This window comes from Penaeus vannamei, unplaced genomic scaffold (genome assembly GCF_042767895.1).
Source record: "Penaeus vannamei isolate JL-2024 unplaced genomic scaffold, ASM4276789v1 unanchor278, whole genome shotgun sequence".
NCBI classification, from domain to species: domain Eukaryota; kingdom Metazoa; phylum Arthropoda; class Malacostraca; order Decapoda; family Penaeidae; genus Penaeus; species Penaeus vannamei.
In genome coordinates this window covers 5,001-23,234 of record NW_027213282.1, presented here as the reverse complement: position 1 = coordinate 23,234, position 18,234 = coordinate 5,001, and the positions used below count along the sequence as shown (strand labels likewise).

The 18,234-nt window shown below is 40.3% G+C and overlaps 3 protein-coding genes across 3 annotated transcripts in view; 2 read left to right on the top strand and 1 right to left on the bottom strand.

Annotated features, from left to right (window-relative positions):
- Positions 1 to 607: 607 nt before the first annotated feature.
- Positions 608 to 8,100, top strand: LOC113815936 (protein cereblon; the record flags this gene model as incomplete). The annotated part of the gene is given in 5 exon segments (XM_070119491.1): positions 608 to 816; positions 1,205 to 1,284; positions 2,385 to 2,482; positions 2,868 to 3,045; positions 7,134 to 8,100. Coding segments are annotated over 4 exon segments (434 nt in total), but the record flags the coding sequence as incomplete, so codon positions are not given.
- Positions 6,861 to 7,754, top strand: LOC138860930 (TATA-binding protein-associated factor 2N-like). The gene is made up of 2 exons (XM_070119492.1): positions 6,861 to 6,881; positions 7,134 to 7,754. The coding sequence occupies exons 1-2, from the start codon at positions 6,861 to 6,863 to the stop codon at positions 7,752 to 7,754; spliced, it is 642 nt and encodes a 213-aa protein (XP_069975593.1).
- A 3,854-nt stretch (positions 8,101 to 11,954) lies between the features above and the next one.
- The window catches only part of LOC113815935 (strumpellin and WASH-interacting protein), a gene marked incomplete at its 5' end in the record, with an annotated part of 7,119 nt that continues 839 nt past the window's right edge, over positions 11,955 to 18,234 (bottom strand). Inside the window, 13 exon segments of the mRNA XM_070119493.1 lie at positions 11,955 to 12,786; positions 12,998 to 13,098; positions 13,260 to 13,440; positions 13,853 to 14,070; positions 14,524 to 14,653; positions 15,294 to 15,404; positions 15,659 to 15,838; positions 15,947 to 16,101; positions 16,229 to 16,394; positions 16,647 to 16,766; positions 17,198 to 17,371; positions 17,597 to 17,752; positions 17,950 to 18,183. Coding sequence (XP_069975594.1) covers positions 12,535 to 12,786; positions 12,998 to 13,098; positions 13,260 to 13,440; positions 13,853 to 14,070; positions 14,524 to 14,653; positions 15,294 to 15,404; positions 15,659 to 15,838; positions 15,947 to 16,101; positions 16,229 to 16,394; positions 16,647 to 16,766; positions 17,198 to 17,371; positions 17,597 to 17,752; positions 17,950 to 18,183 — 2,178 coding nt within the window.

The window sequence follows — 18,234 nt, the reverse complement described above, 5'->3', positions numbered from 1 at the left end:
ACGGGGGCCCGGGGGTGGTGGGTCTGGGTCCTGTAAGGCCGCAAGGGGAATGCCGGCTTGGCGGCTGATATTCCCTGGCCTAGTCAGCTCCCATGCTGCGCGGCCGCCTGCTGCTCGAAGGGGATCAGCTGTCAATTGCACAGTGCATCATATGATGCCATCCGCAGCCAGTGGGTTAATACACTTATTGGTTACTTATTTTTGACCAATCACACTCTTTGTTACAAACTACCTAGGGTTTTAGCATCATTCACAAAAATACTATTTACGCTATGTTTACTTCGACTTGTTGCCAGAGGTACAAAAGTGGGACCCAGAAAGTGTACTGAAATATAATTCCGCAACTGTATATAAGATTATGCCTTAGTAGTGTGGACGGTGGTTCTTTATTGTTTGTCAATAGTATTAGACAATTCTTTTGTTTTATACTTTCTCATATCTAAAAATTTTATGAATAGTAAAAATCAAAGAAAAAGTTTTATTGTTTTTGTTTTGTGTGAATCTGCTTTATTTAATACTAATTATGTTACTTTAGTTGTGATGAATGTGTTTTTACTTATTGGTTGATACCATAAAGAACTCTAGCACAAGTTCTTTCCCTCAACAGATCATATCCTTTGTCGTAACTGTGGGGCAGAATTAACCGAAAATACGAAGGAAAATTTTGTCAATGTCACTAGCCCTCATTCGGAGTCCAGTCACTGGTTGTCTGTCCTTGGCCATTCTCATTTGATGGTTCAGACACTGCGAAATCCAGCCGATATAGCTTTTGACCTTGTCACTGTGAAAAGAACTGGATGTTCAGGCGTTGGAGAGGTGAGTGCTGCATTTTTGGGGAAAGGAAAAAAAAGGGGAGGGGGGGGAATAATTGGTCTCTATACTCAGACACACAAGCACATGTAAAATATAGAAGACATTACTTACCAACAAGTAGAGTTGCAGATGAGTTCCTAACTGCATAGACTAAATGCACAAACCCCAACTCAAGCACTCACAGATTTATCTCTTGCTCTTTCTCAAACATTGATGTTTCCAGTCTCAAATCTCTCCTAATCCTTCTTTCCTCCGTAATTTATCCACATAGCAATTTGATTTTGTATACGTTTGTGTGTGTGTGGTAGTGTGTGATGTGCAGAATTCATAGACCATACATCATCTTCAGTTTTGTAATGAATTAACTCATTAACTTCTCTTCTCTTTCCAGTGGTATAGTGAACATTCTTGGTTTCCTGGCTATTCTTGGAAGGTCTGCGTCTGTCCTCGCTGCAAGGCACATCTTGGCTGGTGTGTTTTCTACACTTTTATTTTTATCTTTATCAAGAAAACTTGATTGGTGAGCTAGGTTAGAGGAACCAGCTGGACTCTATGATAAAATAAGTATAGTTTATTGCTTGCCATAATGATTTATGATAACTTCTATATTATTCCATATCTAAGGCTATATACACAACAGAACTGAGTTCATTGTAACAAATGTTTGAATGAAATTGAAAAACTATGCAATACAGTTGATGTAATTCATATTTTGTTATATTACAAATTGGAATTGCAAACACAAGGTAAATTAGAAAACATTCTTGATATATTGACATATCAACCAAGAGTGGAAGAATCATCTCATATACATGACCTGTAAAATACATTATCCAAGGTTGTAATTATATCATTCCCATAGCAATTTAGCATATATGGAATCCTATGATGAAAGAGTGAATTACAATTAATGACATGTCCATAAAATGTCAGTAATGAAAATGAAAAGATGAAAATGGGGATCCCGTTTATATGCTTTTTATAACTATATAAATATATTTTTTTTCCATATGATATAACAGGTTATATAGAAATGCTTCTGTTGATTCTCTTGCACTGTAGCATTATTTGTTTTCATTCATACCTTGTACAGATCTTAACAAATGTAATACTTCACCTCACATTCTAGTAGTCGTAAAAAAAAGCAGTTAAGGAAAAAAGTAGGTTGTAGAAGAAGAAAGATGACAGTCTAGAAAAAAGTCTTCCTTAACCAGGCATATAGAAACATAGTTTTTCATAGCTCTAAGAGCTATGAAAAGCAATATACAAGTGTACATGCAATCTTAGTTCTTTTCTGATATGATACTTGAATTTTTATTCAAATTTGGTTTTTGCTTATAAACCTGTATTTGATCTAAAAGCAAAGATTACATAAGGGAGCTGTTTATGATTTTTATTAGAAGAGGAAGTTTAATTATCCATGCCAGTGCCTGTGAATATCATAGTGTTTTGTTTGATTTTTAAAATTCTCTCCTTTGTTGCTGCTGTCTGAGCACAGGAAACAAATTTTGGTTATGAATAGCGTACACAATTTTGTTATTGTTTTTTTTGTCTCCTTTCTTGATTTTCAGGATCTTTGAACCAATAGAAAATACCAAACCCAGCCAGTATTTAGCTTCAAGCAAGGGGTTCTATGGACTTATTTTAGAAAAACTGATAAGTGAAGACTGTAAGTATTTTTTTCTTCTTTTTTACTTTTGCCTTTGCTTTATTAAAGCAATAGTCAGAACTGTAATTATTTTTTAGATTTGGTGATATAATAAAACATAATTTGTTAATATAATTTAGCTTTTGCCTGACTGTTTCATCTAAATTTGAAGACAAAAAAGGTTAATTTCACTTAGAGTAATTGCAAAAGTTCATGACACTTTCTTTACACAACATAGATTTGAACTGTTTTATGTTGTATGTGTTTGTTTTTGCATGGATTTTGATTCAAGAACAACAGTAAGGGAATTTTCCATTTTTGGTACAAATTTTTAGGAAGATAAAGATAAGCTTGTAATTGTTTACATGGCAACTTTTATCATTATTAATATGACTGATCTTATCAGTTTCAGATTCCTTGCTAATTGGACTTCCCAAACGACAAAGATACTAACCATGGCTGAGGAGAGGCAGGGTGTATGTGTTGGTGAGGAGAACATGGTTGAATTGGACACAGAATTTTTGAAAAAACTGGAGGAAGAGGCCAAAGATCGCTTCACAGAAGATGATAAGAATTTCATGGAGGTTAGTGAGTCTACATTTGACTGTCATTTCTTTTCTCATGCCTATGCAAATTTGATATTCCCCTAGACCACGGGTCGGCAACCTTTTGAGCACAGTGTGCCAGCATATAATTATCATCATCATCATCCGTAGCTAACACCGACGGGGGCGCATAGCCACGTCCACCTTCTGCTTCCACCTTTTGGGATCCTTCATGGCAAATCACCAGGCAGGGGCTTGGCCCATCTCGAGCTTTTCCCTGACAGGTTTGATCGAGTTGCCCAATCCACAACCTTCTGGGTCGTCCCACAGGCCTCCTCCACCCAGGGTTGTCTCTTACAGAGACAACCTGATGGGCAGGATCAGCCTGTGGAAAGCGAGCCAGGTGGCCATATAGCCTGAGTTGGCGATCACGGATTGTGCAGGTAACAGGTCCTGTGCCAGTCTCACGGTGCAGCCGTTGGTTAGACACATGGTCCCGCCAACAGTACCCCATGATCCGGCGCAAGGACCTATTACAAAAGGCGTCAAGACGAGACACCAGTGCACAGGATAATGTCCAGGTTTCACTACCGTAGAGCAAAACTGGCATTACCAGGGCCCTGAAAACCCATAGCTTGGTCCTTCTGCACAGGTACCGGTATCTCCAAATACTCTTTTCGAGAGAGTTCATGACCCCTGCTGCCAGGCCAATCCGTCTGCTGACTTCATGGTCTGACAGCCCAGAGTTATGAACTGCACTACCAAGGTATGTAAAGCTCTCTGTGACTTCAATGTCCTCGCCGCAAGCACGTACCGACTGAACAGGTTCTCCTAGCGAGTCCCCAAAGTCATGGATCTTGGTCTTGGTCCAGGAGACCTCTAGACCCGAGGGCTTCGGTTCATTACTAAATGCATCAAGGGCCACCACTAAGGTTTCCAAAGACTCAGATAGAATTGCAACATCATCGGCAAAATCAAGGTCTGTAACCTTAATATTACCCAGTGTTGCTCCACAATGACTTTGAACATTAGCTCTGCCTAGTATCCAGTCCATGCAAGTGTTGAAAAGAGTTAGTGCAAGAACACAGCCTTGCCTCACTCCTGAACTGACAGGAAAGAAGCTCGACAGGCCCCCACCACACTTTACAGCACTTTCAGTACCAGTATATAGGTTTGCTATTAGTTCAATGATCCTTGTTGGAATTCCTCTCAGTCTCAGGATCTCCCAGAGTGATTCCCGATGTACTGTATCGAACGCCTTCTTGAGTTCGATGTAGGCTGCAAGCGACCCACGTCCGAACTCACGACAGCGCTCCACAATGACTCGAAGCGCAAGGATACGGTCTATGGTTGACTTACCAGGAGTGAATCCGGATTGCTCTGGCCTCTGATGCCTTAGTAGATGGTCTCTGATACGCCTCAGAAGGATGCAGGCAAGAACCTTGCCTGGTACACTGAGCAGTGTGATGCCGCGGTGATTGCTGCAGTCCCATCGGTCCCCCTTCCCCTTCCAGAGAGGGATGACCGCACCCCTCAACAGGTCAGAGGGAACGGTACCGGACTGCCAAATGGCAGCCAGGACAGCATGCAATCCCCGCGCCATATGTTCACCACCAGCCTTTAACATTTCAGCTGGGATGCCGCAAATACCCGCTGCTTTACCACTCTTCAGCTTGGAGATCGCCTCCCTAACCTCAGCTAGGGAGGGAGGGTCCTCGCTAATGGGTGGGTCCGGCAGCGGAATCTCGGTACTACCCACATCCAAGTTAACTGTTGGAGGGTCAACCTGATACAACTGCTCAAAGTATTCAGACCAACGCTCCCTCACCGCAACAGGATCTGAGACGATCTGGCCACCCACTATGCGAACTGCAGTCACCTGTGAAGAGGGCTTGGAGTTCAGTTTTTTCAGGGCTTGGTATGCAGGACGAAGGTCATTTACTAAGAAATGGCCTTCAACCTCCTCAGCAAGATTCTTGATAAACTGTTCCTTGTCCCTTCTTAACAGAGACAGAGTTCTGCGCACCTGAGAATGGGGCAAATCCCGATCCCCTGCCAGACGAGCCGCATGGCAAGCATCAGTGGCTTCCAGTGTCTCCTGAGAGATTGAATTTTGTCTTGCCCTCGGGTGTTCTCCAATCGATTCTTGGGCTGCATCAAGCGTTTCACGCTTGAAGGTGTCCCACAGAAGTACAGGACCCGTCAGGTTAACAAGCGCTGTGAACAGATCAGAGATTGTCTCAGCAAACCTCCGAGCATACTCCCTCTCCTTCAGCCTGTCCAGGTGAAACACCCTAGGGTGGTCATTGGGCCGCTGGAGAGTTTTGAAGTGTACCCGGAGGGTAGCCACAACCAATCTATGGTCAGTACCACAGAACTCAGCACTCCTGTACACCCTGCAGTTCTGGAGGATCCTCCAACGAGTGCTAACGAGAATGTGGTCGATCTCCTTGGTTGCATTACCAGCATCGCTGTACCATGTCCAACGATGTGGGTCTAGGCGCTGGTACCAGGAGCCAGAAATCCTCAATTTCTGGGATCTAGCAAAATCCCGGAAAAGGAGGGAATTCTCACTGCCGGTATCAACTCCCGAACCATGAGGACCGACTGACATCTCATAGCCAGCTCAATCGCAGCCAGATACCTCATTGAAGTCACCCAGAAAAATACGAATATCTCGCCGGGGACAACTGTCTGCTACGGATGCAAATTTGACGTAGAACATCTTTCACATCAAGTTTACAAACATCGGTAGGAGCGTACACAGCAATAAGAGACATGAAGCCCAAAGACAGCTTCAGTCTCATTACCATTATACGCTCATCGACTGGAGCGACCTCTACCACCGAGGGCTGGAGCCTACCGGAGACAGCTATGGCTACTCCCTGGAGATGGTGACCATCGCTGCGGCCTGACCAGTAATAGGTGTAGCCACCTACACTGGTCGTGCGCTGCCAGGTCTTCTCACCTCCAAGAGAGCAGCCAACCCCACTCTCAGCCTCCCCAGTTCCCTCGTTAGCAGGGGTAACCGATCATCCTGACGTAAAGAGCGGACGTTCCAAGCCCCCACCCTGACTTCCCGCCTGAGGTTAACCCTCGGGTAGTCGCTCCGGGTGGACGCCACCTCTGCCACCCCCGCTGACGCTGCCCCACATAAAAGGCGGCAGGCTGCGGGACCCTTTATCCACCTGTGGGATTCCCTAGGGCTTTGCCCTACAAGCTTCATATTGGGCGGGCGGCTGCCAGGACGCAGGCAAGACAAGGAGCTCCCGTTCCTATTCCGCACCCCAGCAGCCACCCTCCCAGCGGGGCCCGCAGCCCGCCTCTCTCGCTGGGTAGGAGGGACATTTCCCCTCCCCCCAGCATTACCATTTAAGTGAATCACTGCCAGTGGCTTTTTCTCTGGGGGGAGGAGGACTGGCAAGGCCCACCTCCCCCTAGCCTCCCATTGACCCCAGGGGGCTTAGGGGCAGGAGTTAGTACAGGGCCAGGGCGTGTCCACACGCCGGTGGGCCATGACCCTGTACCTCTGGGGCCTCCTGCTGCTTCGAGATCCCCTACAGTTCAGCCTGGGACCTCAAGGTGCCAGTTTCCATGGGAGGCCACGAGGAGGCACTGCAGAAGTCTCGATGATGGAAGTCTGGAAGTCTGGCACTCGTGCCAAAGGTTGTCAACCTCTGCGCTAGACCCTTTTGTATGGTAGTGGTCAAGGAGGGAGAAACTGGTCTGAGACTGAAACAAAAGTCATTCTTGCTTTATGTGAAGCTGTAAATGGAGAGTCTCTCTCTGGACCACAATTAAAAGCTTATTCATCTTATGCAAAGTATAAGGATGTGAGGTGCATTTTGCAAAGTATGGACATTAAGGCTTTTTTAGTAGGAACCCCCTTTTTTGACATACCTATAACTGACGTCACTACATTGGCTGAGCCTTGGGCCTTCTTTGATAATCAAAAAGCACCTTATTTTTATTTGACCTCTACAAGTAACATTTCTAGATGTGACAAAAATATGAGTATGTATATATAGGGCTATTCCTATTGATACTAGAAAATTTTGTAATACCTGTTTTCACATTCCCATGAAATGCATATTTTATTTTTGATTGATAGTTCTTCCTTTTTTCAGTATTGCAGCAAACCTCCACCAAAGCCTCCAATTCTTCCTGCTGAAAGATTTGAAAGGAATAGGCGGGGTGGATTCAGGGGACGCTTTGACAATTATCATGGCAGACAGGGAGGATATAATCGCAATAGGGACAACAGAAGGGACTTCGGTGATGACCGGAGGAGAAGCTGGGGGGCCGAGAGGAGGGATTTCGGAGGAGACAGGAGAGACTATGGTGGTGATAGAAGGGATTATGGGGGAGAGAGGAGGGACTTTGGAGGGGATAGGAGGGATGTTGGAGATGACAGGAGGGAATTTGGAGAGAGGAGAGAATTCAGAGGTGATCGAAGGGAATTTGGAGGTGATAGGAGGGACTTTGGAGGGGAAAGGAGAGACTATAGGGGTGAAAGAAGAGAATATGGAGGTGAGAGGAGTGACTATGGAGGTGAGAGGAGTGACTATGGAGGTGAAAGGAGGGAATACGGAGGGGAGAGGAAAGACTTTGAAGGGGACCGAAGAAACGAACGAAGGGAATTTGGTGGAGGGAGAGACCAAGAGTACAGAGATGATAGGAGAGGTGAGAAGAGGCCTCACTCAGGGTATTCTGAGGACCACAGGGGCAGTGGAGAGGGCTATTACTAAAGGATTTCATTATCCTTCACATCTTATAATGATAAAGAGCAGGCTCTATATAAAAGTATCTTTTCATAAATTACTGTTTTGCATGCTAGCCATATATACTACTCTATATTCTTCTATGGAGCAGGACTTGGTTCTTGCTGATTGGCTTTTCTAGTAGCCAGTTTTGTACTTCAGGTTTAGAATGCCATTTATTTTTGTTTGTAAAAAGAGATATATAAAGTACACATTTATGATTCATCAGGTTTGTTTCGGAGATAAAAGGTATAAAGGCTGCTTGGTTTGGTTTTAGATATGTAAAAGAAAAAAATGTAAAATTTGGATAAAATGTATATTTTTCCAGACAAAAGTTTTTGATTTTACCACATCCTATTACTATACAAGTAAAATTATTATGATGTTTATTAAAAATTTGAAAATTTAATTGTTATATGGAAAGTTTCATTCAGTAAAAAGAACTGTCAGTAGTATGTATCTATGTGTGATTTTTTTCCATCTTTGTAGTCTAAAAAAATATACATGAAACAGATGTCAGTATACTAACTAGCATAACCCAGGAATTGGATATGTAAATTTAAAGTTTGGTCCTAGAGTCTACAGAAAGCAGTTTGATATTTGTATTCATTATTCAGTACTCTGTAAAGTTCTAGTTGAATTGTAAATGTCTTGCACTTCTCTGTGAATGTCAGAATCTTGTAGATTCCAAATAATTAAACCTTTTAGTCAAAGATTGATCTTATCTGTTTGAATTCTTTGCAAATTAACCCATTGACCTTGGGTAAAAAATTTGGATAGTGAGCCATTAATGTGGGATTACTGGTGTCCATTTGCCCCGGCTTGTTTGGTAATTTTCAGGCAACATTAGGTACCCAAAAGATTTCCTTTCACTTTAGGTGCTATTGCCTAAAGTTTCACCATACAAATGATGCACTACTATCAGAGAAAAACAAGCTCTGTCTAATGAACCAACGGTGTTGGAGTGGTCATGATGGGGTGCCAACCGCTACTTGGTCCATAACTCCCATGGCATGGTTGCAGATGCTACCCAGTAGGAACTGGTTAATTTTTATACTTTTTTCCCTGGATGTCTAAAATCTCAGATATTTGGCCATGAACAGAAGAGCAAATGGTAGCCAACTGTGAGGTTTTAACCACAACCCCCAAAATCTATGAAATTTGTTCTATATTACAGTAAAATAAAAAGGAGACAGGATGGGTTTGTCATGCAAGAAATAGAAAAGACAGGCAGATACTCATCTTTAGGTATATACTTGTATTATTAGATGTGTTCTTTTGGGAAAGTTGCTACAGGATACCCCCAAGTTTCATTAGGAAATTTCCACATGCAAGTGCAATGTAGTATAAAAGATGATAAAAAAAAGTAATTTACAGTATTTCATTATCATGTCTTCAGCAACTCTATAAATTATTTTCCAGATGTATGTTAGCACATGTGTGCATTTAAAATGAGAATTGTGAATGCAAGTGTGTATGTTGGTGTCTGTAGTTTGTGTATGGGTGTGTGTCAGCACCTGGGTGTCTGTATTTGTTAGTGCATTTTCAGTAACACACTCATGAACTGACACAAGACAGATACACAAACAAAAATAAACAAATACAAAAACATGTATATACATGCATCCATAGTAGCATACTTGTGGACATACACACAATCACTCTCACCCTCGCTCTTACTCTTATTCTCATATTCACACACTCACTTTCACACTAACACTCACACAATCACATGTGCAGACAGACACAGGTGCGCGCGCGCACGCACACACACACACACACACACACACACACACACACACACACACACACACACACACACACACACACACACACACACACACACACACACACACACACACACACACACTCACACACTCACACTCACACTCACTCACTCAAACACACACTCACTCACTCACTCACTCAAACACACACTCACTCACTCACTCAAACACACACTCACTCAAACACACACTCACTCACTCACTCACTCAAACACACACTCACTCACTCACCCAAACACACACTCACTCACTCACACACTCAAACACACACTCACTCACTCACTCACTGAAACACACACACACTCACTCACTCACTCACTCAAACACACACTCACTCACTCACTCACTCGCTCAAACACACACTCACTCACTCACTCGCTCAAACACACACTCACTCACTCACTCACTCAAACACACACTCACTCACTCACTCACTCACTCAAACACACACTCACTCACTCACTCACTCACTCAAACACACACTCACTCACTCACTCACTCACTCAAACACACACTCACTCACTCACTCACTCACTCAAACACACACTCACTCACTCACTCACTCACTCAAACACACACTCACTCACTCACTCACTCAAACACACACTCACTCACTCACTCACTCACTCACTCAAACACACACTCACTCACTCACTCACTCAAACACACACTCACTCACTCACTCAAACACACACTCACTCAAACACACACTCACTCACTCAAACACACACTCACTCACTCACTCACTCAAACACACACTCACTCACTCACTCACTCAAACACACACTCACTCACTCAAACACACACTCACTCACTCAAACACACACTCACTCACTCACTCACTCAAACACACACACACTCACTCACTCAAACACACACTCACTCAAACACACTCACTCACTCACTCACTCAAACACACACTCACTCACTCACTCACTCAAACACACACTCACTCACTCAAACACACTCAAACACACACTCACTCACTCACTCACTCAAACACACACTCACTCACTCAAACACACACTCACTCACTCACTCACTCAAACACACACTCACTCACTCAAACACACACTCACTCACTCACTCACTCAAACACACACTCACTCACTCACTCACTCAAACACACACTCACTCACTCACTCAAACACACACTCACTCACTCAAACACACACTCACTCACTCACTCACTCACTCAAACACACACTCACTCACTCACTCACTCACTCAAACACACACTCACTCACTCACTCACTCAAACACACACACACTCACTCAAACACACACTCACACACTCACTCACTCAAACACACACTCACTCACTCACTCACTCACTCAAACACACACTCACTCACTCACTCACTCAAACACACACTCACTCACTCAAACACACACTCACTCACTCACTCACTCAAACACACACTCACTCACTCACTCAAACACACACTCACTCAAACACACACTCACTCACTCACTTACTCAAACACACACTCACTCACTCACTCAAACACACACTCACTCACTCAAACACACACTCACTCACTCACTCACTCACTCAAACACACACTCACTCACTCACTCACTCAAACACACACTCACTCACTCACTCACTCACTCACTCACTCACTCACTCAAACACACTCACTCACTCACTCACTCAAACACACACTCACTCACTCACTCACTCAAACACACACTCAAACACACACTCACTCACTCACTCACTCAAACACACACTCACTCACTCACTCACTCACTCACTCAAACACACATTCACTCACTCACTCACTCAAACACACACTCACTCACTCACTCACTCACTCACTCACTCAAACACACACTCACTCACTCAAACGCACACTCACTCACTCACTCACTCACTCAAACACACACTCACTCACTCACTCACTCAAACACACACTCACTCACTCACTCACTCAAACACACACTCACTCACTCACTCAAACACACACTCACTCACTCACTCACTCACTCAAACACACACTCACTCACTCACTCACTCAAACACACACTCACTCACTCAAACACACACTCACTCACTCAAACACTCACTCACTCACTCACTCAAACACACTCACTCACTCACTCACTCACTCAAACACACACTCACTCACTCACTCACTCACTCACTCACTCAAACACACACTCACTCACTCACTCACTCACTCAAACACACACTCACTCACTCACTCACTCAAACACACACTCACTCACTCACTCACTCACTCAAACACACACTCACTCACTCACTCACTCACTCAAACACACACTCACTCACTCACTCAAACACACACTCACTCACTCTCAAACACACACACTCACATTTACACACATTCATTTGCACACTCTCTCAAAAAAAGGTATGAATGAATTACATTAATCATAAATATAAATTTTAATTGGAAAATGTATAAATCATTTCTCCTTTATTATCTTCGGTATACTGCTAAATATATATTTATCTACATCAAATTTCCATATCACAGATAATAATAACAATCAATGTTTGTAAAACATTTCCTAAAACAATCTTGTGTTTGTACTCCCTGTCCACTTAATTGATAATCAAAAATAGCAGATGCAGTTCTATGTATTATACATTTAAATCAACTGTAAATTTATATAAACAACAAAAACTCCCCTCTTAGTAAATAAATCAAATGTGTCATTTTTAATAATTAAATACTACAATATACATTTAGGTGGCACTAATCATAATCCAATGGACTAGTTTCTAAATATCCATTCCAAAGAAGAAAAACCTTACAATTTTCAATTAATATATCAATATGCAGATCATTATATCAGTAACATATGAATGATTTTCTATTAGATACTTTCCAAACAATAGGAATTCAAATAAAGAAATATTTTTTGTTGCCTACTTCAAATAACTGAAGTTTTCAATTAAACTAATAAAACTGGGAAGGTTGCCATGAAAGATTGATACTTGATTAACTTTAAGTGCTGTTTTCCACAACTCTCTCCTTGTTGCTTGTACCACTGTTTGTAGACTGCGTATCACTATTTTGTCCATCAGCCATGGACACTGCAGATGCCCAGTCACCCCTAAAGAAAACCCTTGCACTGCTCACGCTCAAATAAAGAAGCTCAAACTCCTGCTGGTACTGTTGCAGTCGGGACAATGTGAGTGCCAGAGTCTGCTGAAGTTTATCATCACCCCCACTGCCTGATTGTCGCTGCTGTTCAACCTTTTTCAGGAAAGAAATAGAATATGACTAAATTTGAGTAGAAGAATAAAGGACTATGGATATACACATGTCCACAGCAGTAAGGAGAGCATCACACAGTATCCTTCCCAAGTCAAATAAAATTGCTGCATGTTTGACTTGCTTCAAGTCACTAGGATGCAGACTGATCCTTATATGATCTGACACAACCCAATAATGTCAAAGCACTTACCTTTTCTCTTTCAGATATGTACTTTCTTCTAACACCTGACCACCAGTGTAAGGAGTCAAAAGCTGAATTTTGGTCAAGAACCTTCAGCAAGTACGCAATTCCTGTTGAAAATTTCCAAAAAAATTTAAATCCACTCCTTAAAAAAGTTTTTACACCCATTTGTATGATCAAAGCACAAATGCTACATGACAGTATCCAAAGAAACAAATAGTAATCTTTACAAATTCCCCAGAAAAATGATATTAAATAGTACAGTTCTTACCCATAGCAAATCCATCATCAGTAAATGCAGCCCCAGACTTGTTTTTTTTATTTATATTGTCTTTGGCAGCAATGATATGTTCCACAAAGTTAACAGTCAGAGGAGGAATGATGAGGTAGAAATTACGTAAATGGTTGTTCTTGTTGTCACGCATTTCTGAGGCAAATACATCAACCAGAAGCTGCAGAGGATGAGATGAAGATTGATATATTTTACATTATTTACCTGGTAAGTATTACTGAAGCTTCAATTCTCTATATATAAAATACATTAAGCCAAAATAGATGCAGTAAAAAAATTACATATCCTCCAGGTTATGATCAGATTTGTAATTTTCTCTTTTTTTTTTATTTTGTTTTATTTTTACCTTTATTAAAGTAGCTTTTGTGGGATATTTATTCATATGATGAAATACTGATTTATTAATTCAATACTTTATCATAAGAAGAAAATATCACAAAGTTACTTAGATGTCAAGCCAAAAACAACTTTTAAAATCAATATTTCAAAAGAAAAAAAATCCACAAAGTAACTTTGATGTCCAGCAAGAAAATACACCTTTTTAAAAATAAAAACAAGTTTACACAGCCAACCTTAAAGTAATCAGTATCCTGGTTGAAGTTCCTAGTGAGGTTGCTGATTACAGCATCAAGGTTCTCTGCAGCTCGTGTTGTGCCAGTAGACACACTGGCATCCTCACACAACTGGACAAAACTCACCACATCCTGTAGATCAGGGATGAAACGGGCCGCCTTGCTTGAGCAGTGAAGGCCACCTGACCGGACCAGCCTCACATAGCCCATGGCATTTCCTTCACAGTTTAAGAAAAAGAAAATAATAAATGGATAGATATTTTTGCATAAAAATACCAATAAACAAAAAACAATTTGTCAAGAAAGGAAACAAAACAAACATACAATTTTAAAAAAGCTTATCTATTTCCCTATAAATATAACTTTTTCAGAAAATAAAAGACAACAGTGATAACATAAAAACATAGTACTTATACAAATTATTGGTTGTACATTTCCCTCTGACATTTTTTATGTTGATGTCTAAAATAAGCAAAATTGCAGGTGAGGATGTTTAATCTAATTTTAATCATGATTAATAGAGTGACAAAATAAGAATTAAACAAAGTGATCTACATTTTTATAAACAGTTATCTTTTCTTCCTAAGCTACTGGGCATATATACCTAGCAATGTCCGTAAAAAAAAAGAAAAAAAAAAAAAAATCATCTGACTCCACTGTGCAGCACTCACCAATATGAGTTATGAGTCCTCGAAACTGATCTAAATAAGACAGTCCCTCTTGAGTAAGACCAAGCTTCCTAATGCCACGGTTGAACTTCTCTGCTCTTTCAAATGGAAAGTATTCTTGACTTGCTTTAACCTGGAAAGTGAGACAATAAAGGTACATCCATCCCTCAATCGAAGTATGATTGATCAGTTACAATATCTCTTCTTACATTTTCACTCCTAAAAATCTATGCATAATCCCTTGCCATTAATTAAATTATATGATCTGTGATTAGTGGTATAGTCACTAAGCCATATGGTGGTATGGGTGTCATCCACTATCCTCAGTCTTTGTATGCAATCTAACATATCCATATGATCTTTCTGTCTCTCTAGCTATTAATAAATATATGGTAGTAAGCCTATCAGGGCCCCTGGAATGAGGTAATGTAAATGCTTAGTGTTATCTGGTAAATAAATTATTTTTCAACAAAAAAAGGTTTGTAAGTTGGATTACACATCAATTACTCTTCATTTCTGAGTGGCAAGAAATATATCCACACTAGTGTACAATCACTTCACAGTCAACTTTTGAGAAAAGCTCAATCACTTAGTGAGGGATGCATGAATTCCTCTTTGGTAGAGTAATGAAGCAATTAGAATATAAACAATCTTCAAATAAGAAAAAACTCAAACCCTATTAATTACAGCATTTTATCCCTATTTTCTCACCAAATTATGTCTTAAAACATGACTCTCCAGCTTCATACTTGAGCACAATTAAGGATACTTGCCTCTCTCCAATGCTGCAGATCCTTTAACAAACGTGACTTTATGTGTTCATCATAGAGGAATTGAGAGAATACCTGGAACTTCCGCCTTAGAAACTGATAGGTAAAGTTCACCTGTTGAAAATGAGTTACACATATAAAAGCATTTCAGATTGATTTCTTTTTAAATCTCATATACTTCAAAAATAATATGACACATTATTAGCTTAAATATTACTTATACAAAAAGCTGTCTGTTAATAACATTGCACATATGCATAGATGCACACATGCACATAGACATTCATAGATATGAACTCACAAACAAAAGGTATCAGCTTCTACAGTGAAAAAATATAGGATCAAGTCTTTCTCCCATTTCAACTTACTGTAGTGTTAATAATGCCAGCCCCATGAGTCCGTATGGAATTTGCAATATGGTTTATAGAGACTGTATTCAGATGCTTGTTGTTGCTTGTGGCTTCAACAAAGAACTGCTGGTTCAGGTTGTACATGTAGTGTTGTACAAACACATGGATATTTCGCATCATTTCCAGAACATCTACACCCTATTAAAGAGAAGAAGAAAAAATCTTTAATCAATTGTACTCTGAAGCATATTAATATATGATTATATAGTGTAGTATTCATTTTGAATATATCTTGGGTTTTCTTACCTGATCTAGGGTGTGAGATGGAAGGTGGGATGGGACGGTAAAGAGACTGTATTTGGAGGAGGCAAGATTCCTCATTTCCTCATAAGTTCTCCAGTCATGAGGTGCTACTACAGTCAGAGCATAAAAAGTTCTCTCCAAATACTGTTCAACATAATCTGAAGAAAAAATATGATGGTAGTAATAACCGGAATAGTAACAGTAAAAATAAGTATATTTAAATTCTGTAAAAAATGCTCAACACAAATTTTTGCCTCGGCAAATCCACTCATCCACAATGCCAACCTTTTATTAAAATGATGGAGCCAAGCAGAACAAGTGCTTGAAGATGCAGAATAGGAGACACATCCCGTACTGGCACTTGGTATGGATTACGGCTGTCCAGTTGAAGATGAGTATGAGTGCTAAGTCGGAGCTCTGTCTCTACAGTCTGGCACACCTTGTCAAGTACCTAGATGAAGTATGAAGATTATGTAAAAAATAGGCTCCTTTTCTAAGAGTGTGAAGATATATGGCTATGAACTATCCATACCCACTTCGCAGACTGAAATTAAATGAACTACATTTTGATTTGCAACTTAAGATTTTTTCCAACTTTTTCTTGTTTCTTCAACATGATACAAGTTATCAATCTAGCAATATAAACAATAATACTTTACTTTCTTATATCATAAATGTAAGCAAAATGAAAATGAATACGCACACATTCCTTGAAATGGTTATAAACTTCTTCCTTGAACTGTTCCAGTAACTGACTTTGTGGAGTTAAATGGACACACTTCTTCAGAGGGCCTTCACAGTCTTTTATGGCAGCAAACATAAACTGAAAGGATTTACAAGAAAATGTTTAAATATCCTCTAATGTATCTAAAGGAGCATAAATATAAATTCTAGTATTTTGAAATCATGCTGAAACAGTTATCAGTGTCAAAACAAAATCTGATAATGTCTTCCTGTTTCTGAATTTGCATCATATTACTCCATACAACATTTTAAAGGATTTTTACGGTCTCAGAGGCTGAGATTTTGTATCAAAGAAACCTACATACTATATAATAATTTACTGAGTTAATATTTTCATTGCTTGCTGGTCCTCATTGTGAAATTTGTTTAATCACTCTATAAAAGCTTGGAAGTTATTATAATCTTAATTGCTGTACTATGAGACTCAATTTCTAATTTAGAATTAAATATCATTGACCTCACATTGCAGTGAAACAATTTACCACAGAATAAGCCGTCAAAAATACTTACATGTATATGATGCACATTTTCAAAGTTCTGAAAGTAGTTGTCAAAGTATGTTGGCAATACAACACGATGGTGATAAAGAAGTGAGCAGTTTGTGGCTTCCTTGACTCGATTCTGCACTTCACATGCTAGATCCAGCCTTCGCAATAACACCAGCAAGCTCGAAATATCTTCTTCCTATTCAGAAGAGAAATGTCCCTTTATTCCATTGATGTTTACCCAAAATGTAAATCTTCATTTGCTTATACACATAAAACAATTTCCATAAAGTTAAGCTATGAGTTCTTGCTTAATCTAAACCTTTTTCATCCAATATTTGTGGTCATCTTATATACTTCTTTATTAAAGGTTCAAAAATGCTATATACTAACAGCAATTAAAAACAGAAACTAAACTATATACCCTGAGAGCCCTTGCTTGATTGGCCAGTGATAGAGCTACACGGGTGATGAGTCTTCGTTCTTTTGTGCCAGAGCCAGACAGCATCTGCTCAACAAGTGTCAGTGCCACAAAGATGTCAAGTCTACGACCATCCAGACGTGTACTTGATACTCTCGTCTGCCAAGAATACATTTGATTAGATTATGACATTCACATATAAAATTCAGACTATGAAATATACAACAAGCAGCTGATCGAATGTCTCATACTGAATACTCAACTGAATAAAAGAAAGCCTGCAGAAATGAAAATGTAACATGGGAGTACTCCAAAAGACCAAAAGTGACAATAAATAAATTCATCACTATCCTAACCTTTGCTGCAACTATGATTGAGAGAATCTGGCATGTGAGATACTGCATAACGTGGGGGAGAGACTCAGCCAAAAGAGTATTATGGCGGTGGTATGTATTCTCTATGGCCTTGAGTGACTCCATAAGGCTGCAGACACTGAGAGCACAAGCCTTTCCCATTGGTCTACCTAGAGCAGTATGTAGATTGAGGACTGTCTCAACACTGTACTTGATTGTGTGGGCGAGGATCATCCCCTGTTGGGTAGCAGATGTAAGACATAAATTGTTAAAAATACATCATTAAAG

Bases quoted from the DNA above. Each gene is read 5' to 3' on its own strand.
- LOC138860930 (XM_070119492.1), top strand. From the start codon at position 6,861: ATGGACATTAAGGCTTTTTTA. The intron at 6,882-7,133 runs GTAGGAACCCCC...TCCTTTTTTCAG, and splicing joins TGGACATTAAGGCTTTTTTA to TATTGCAGCAAACCTCCACC.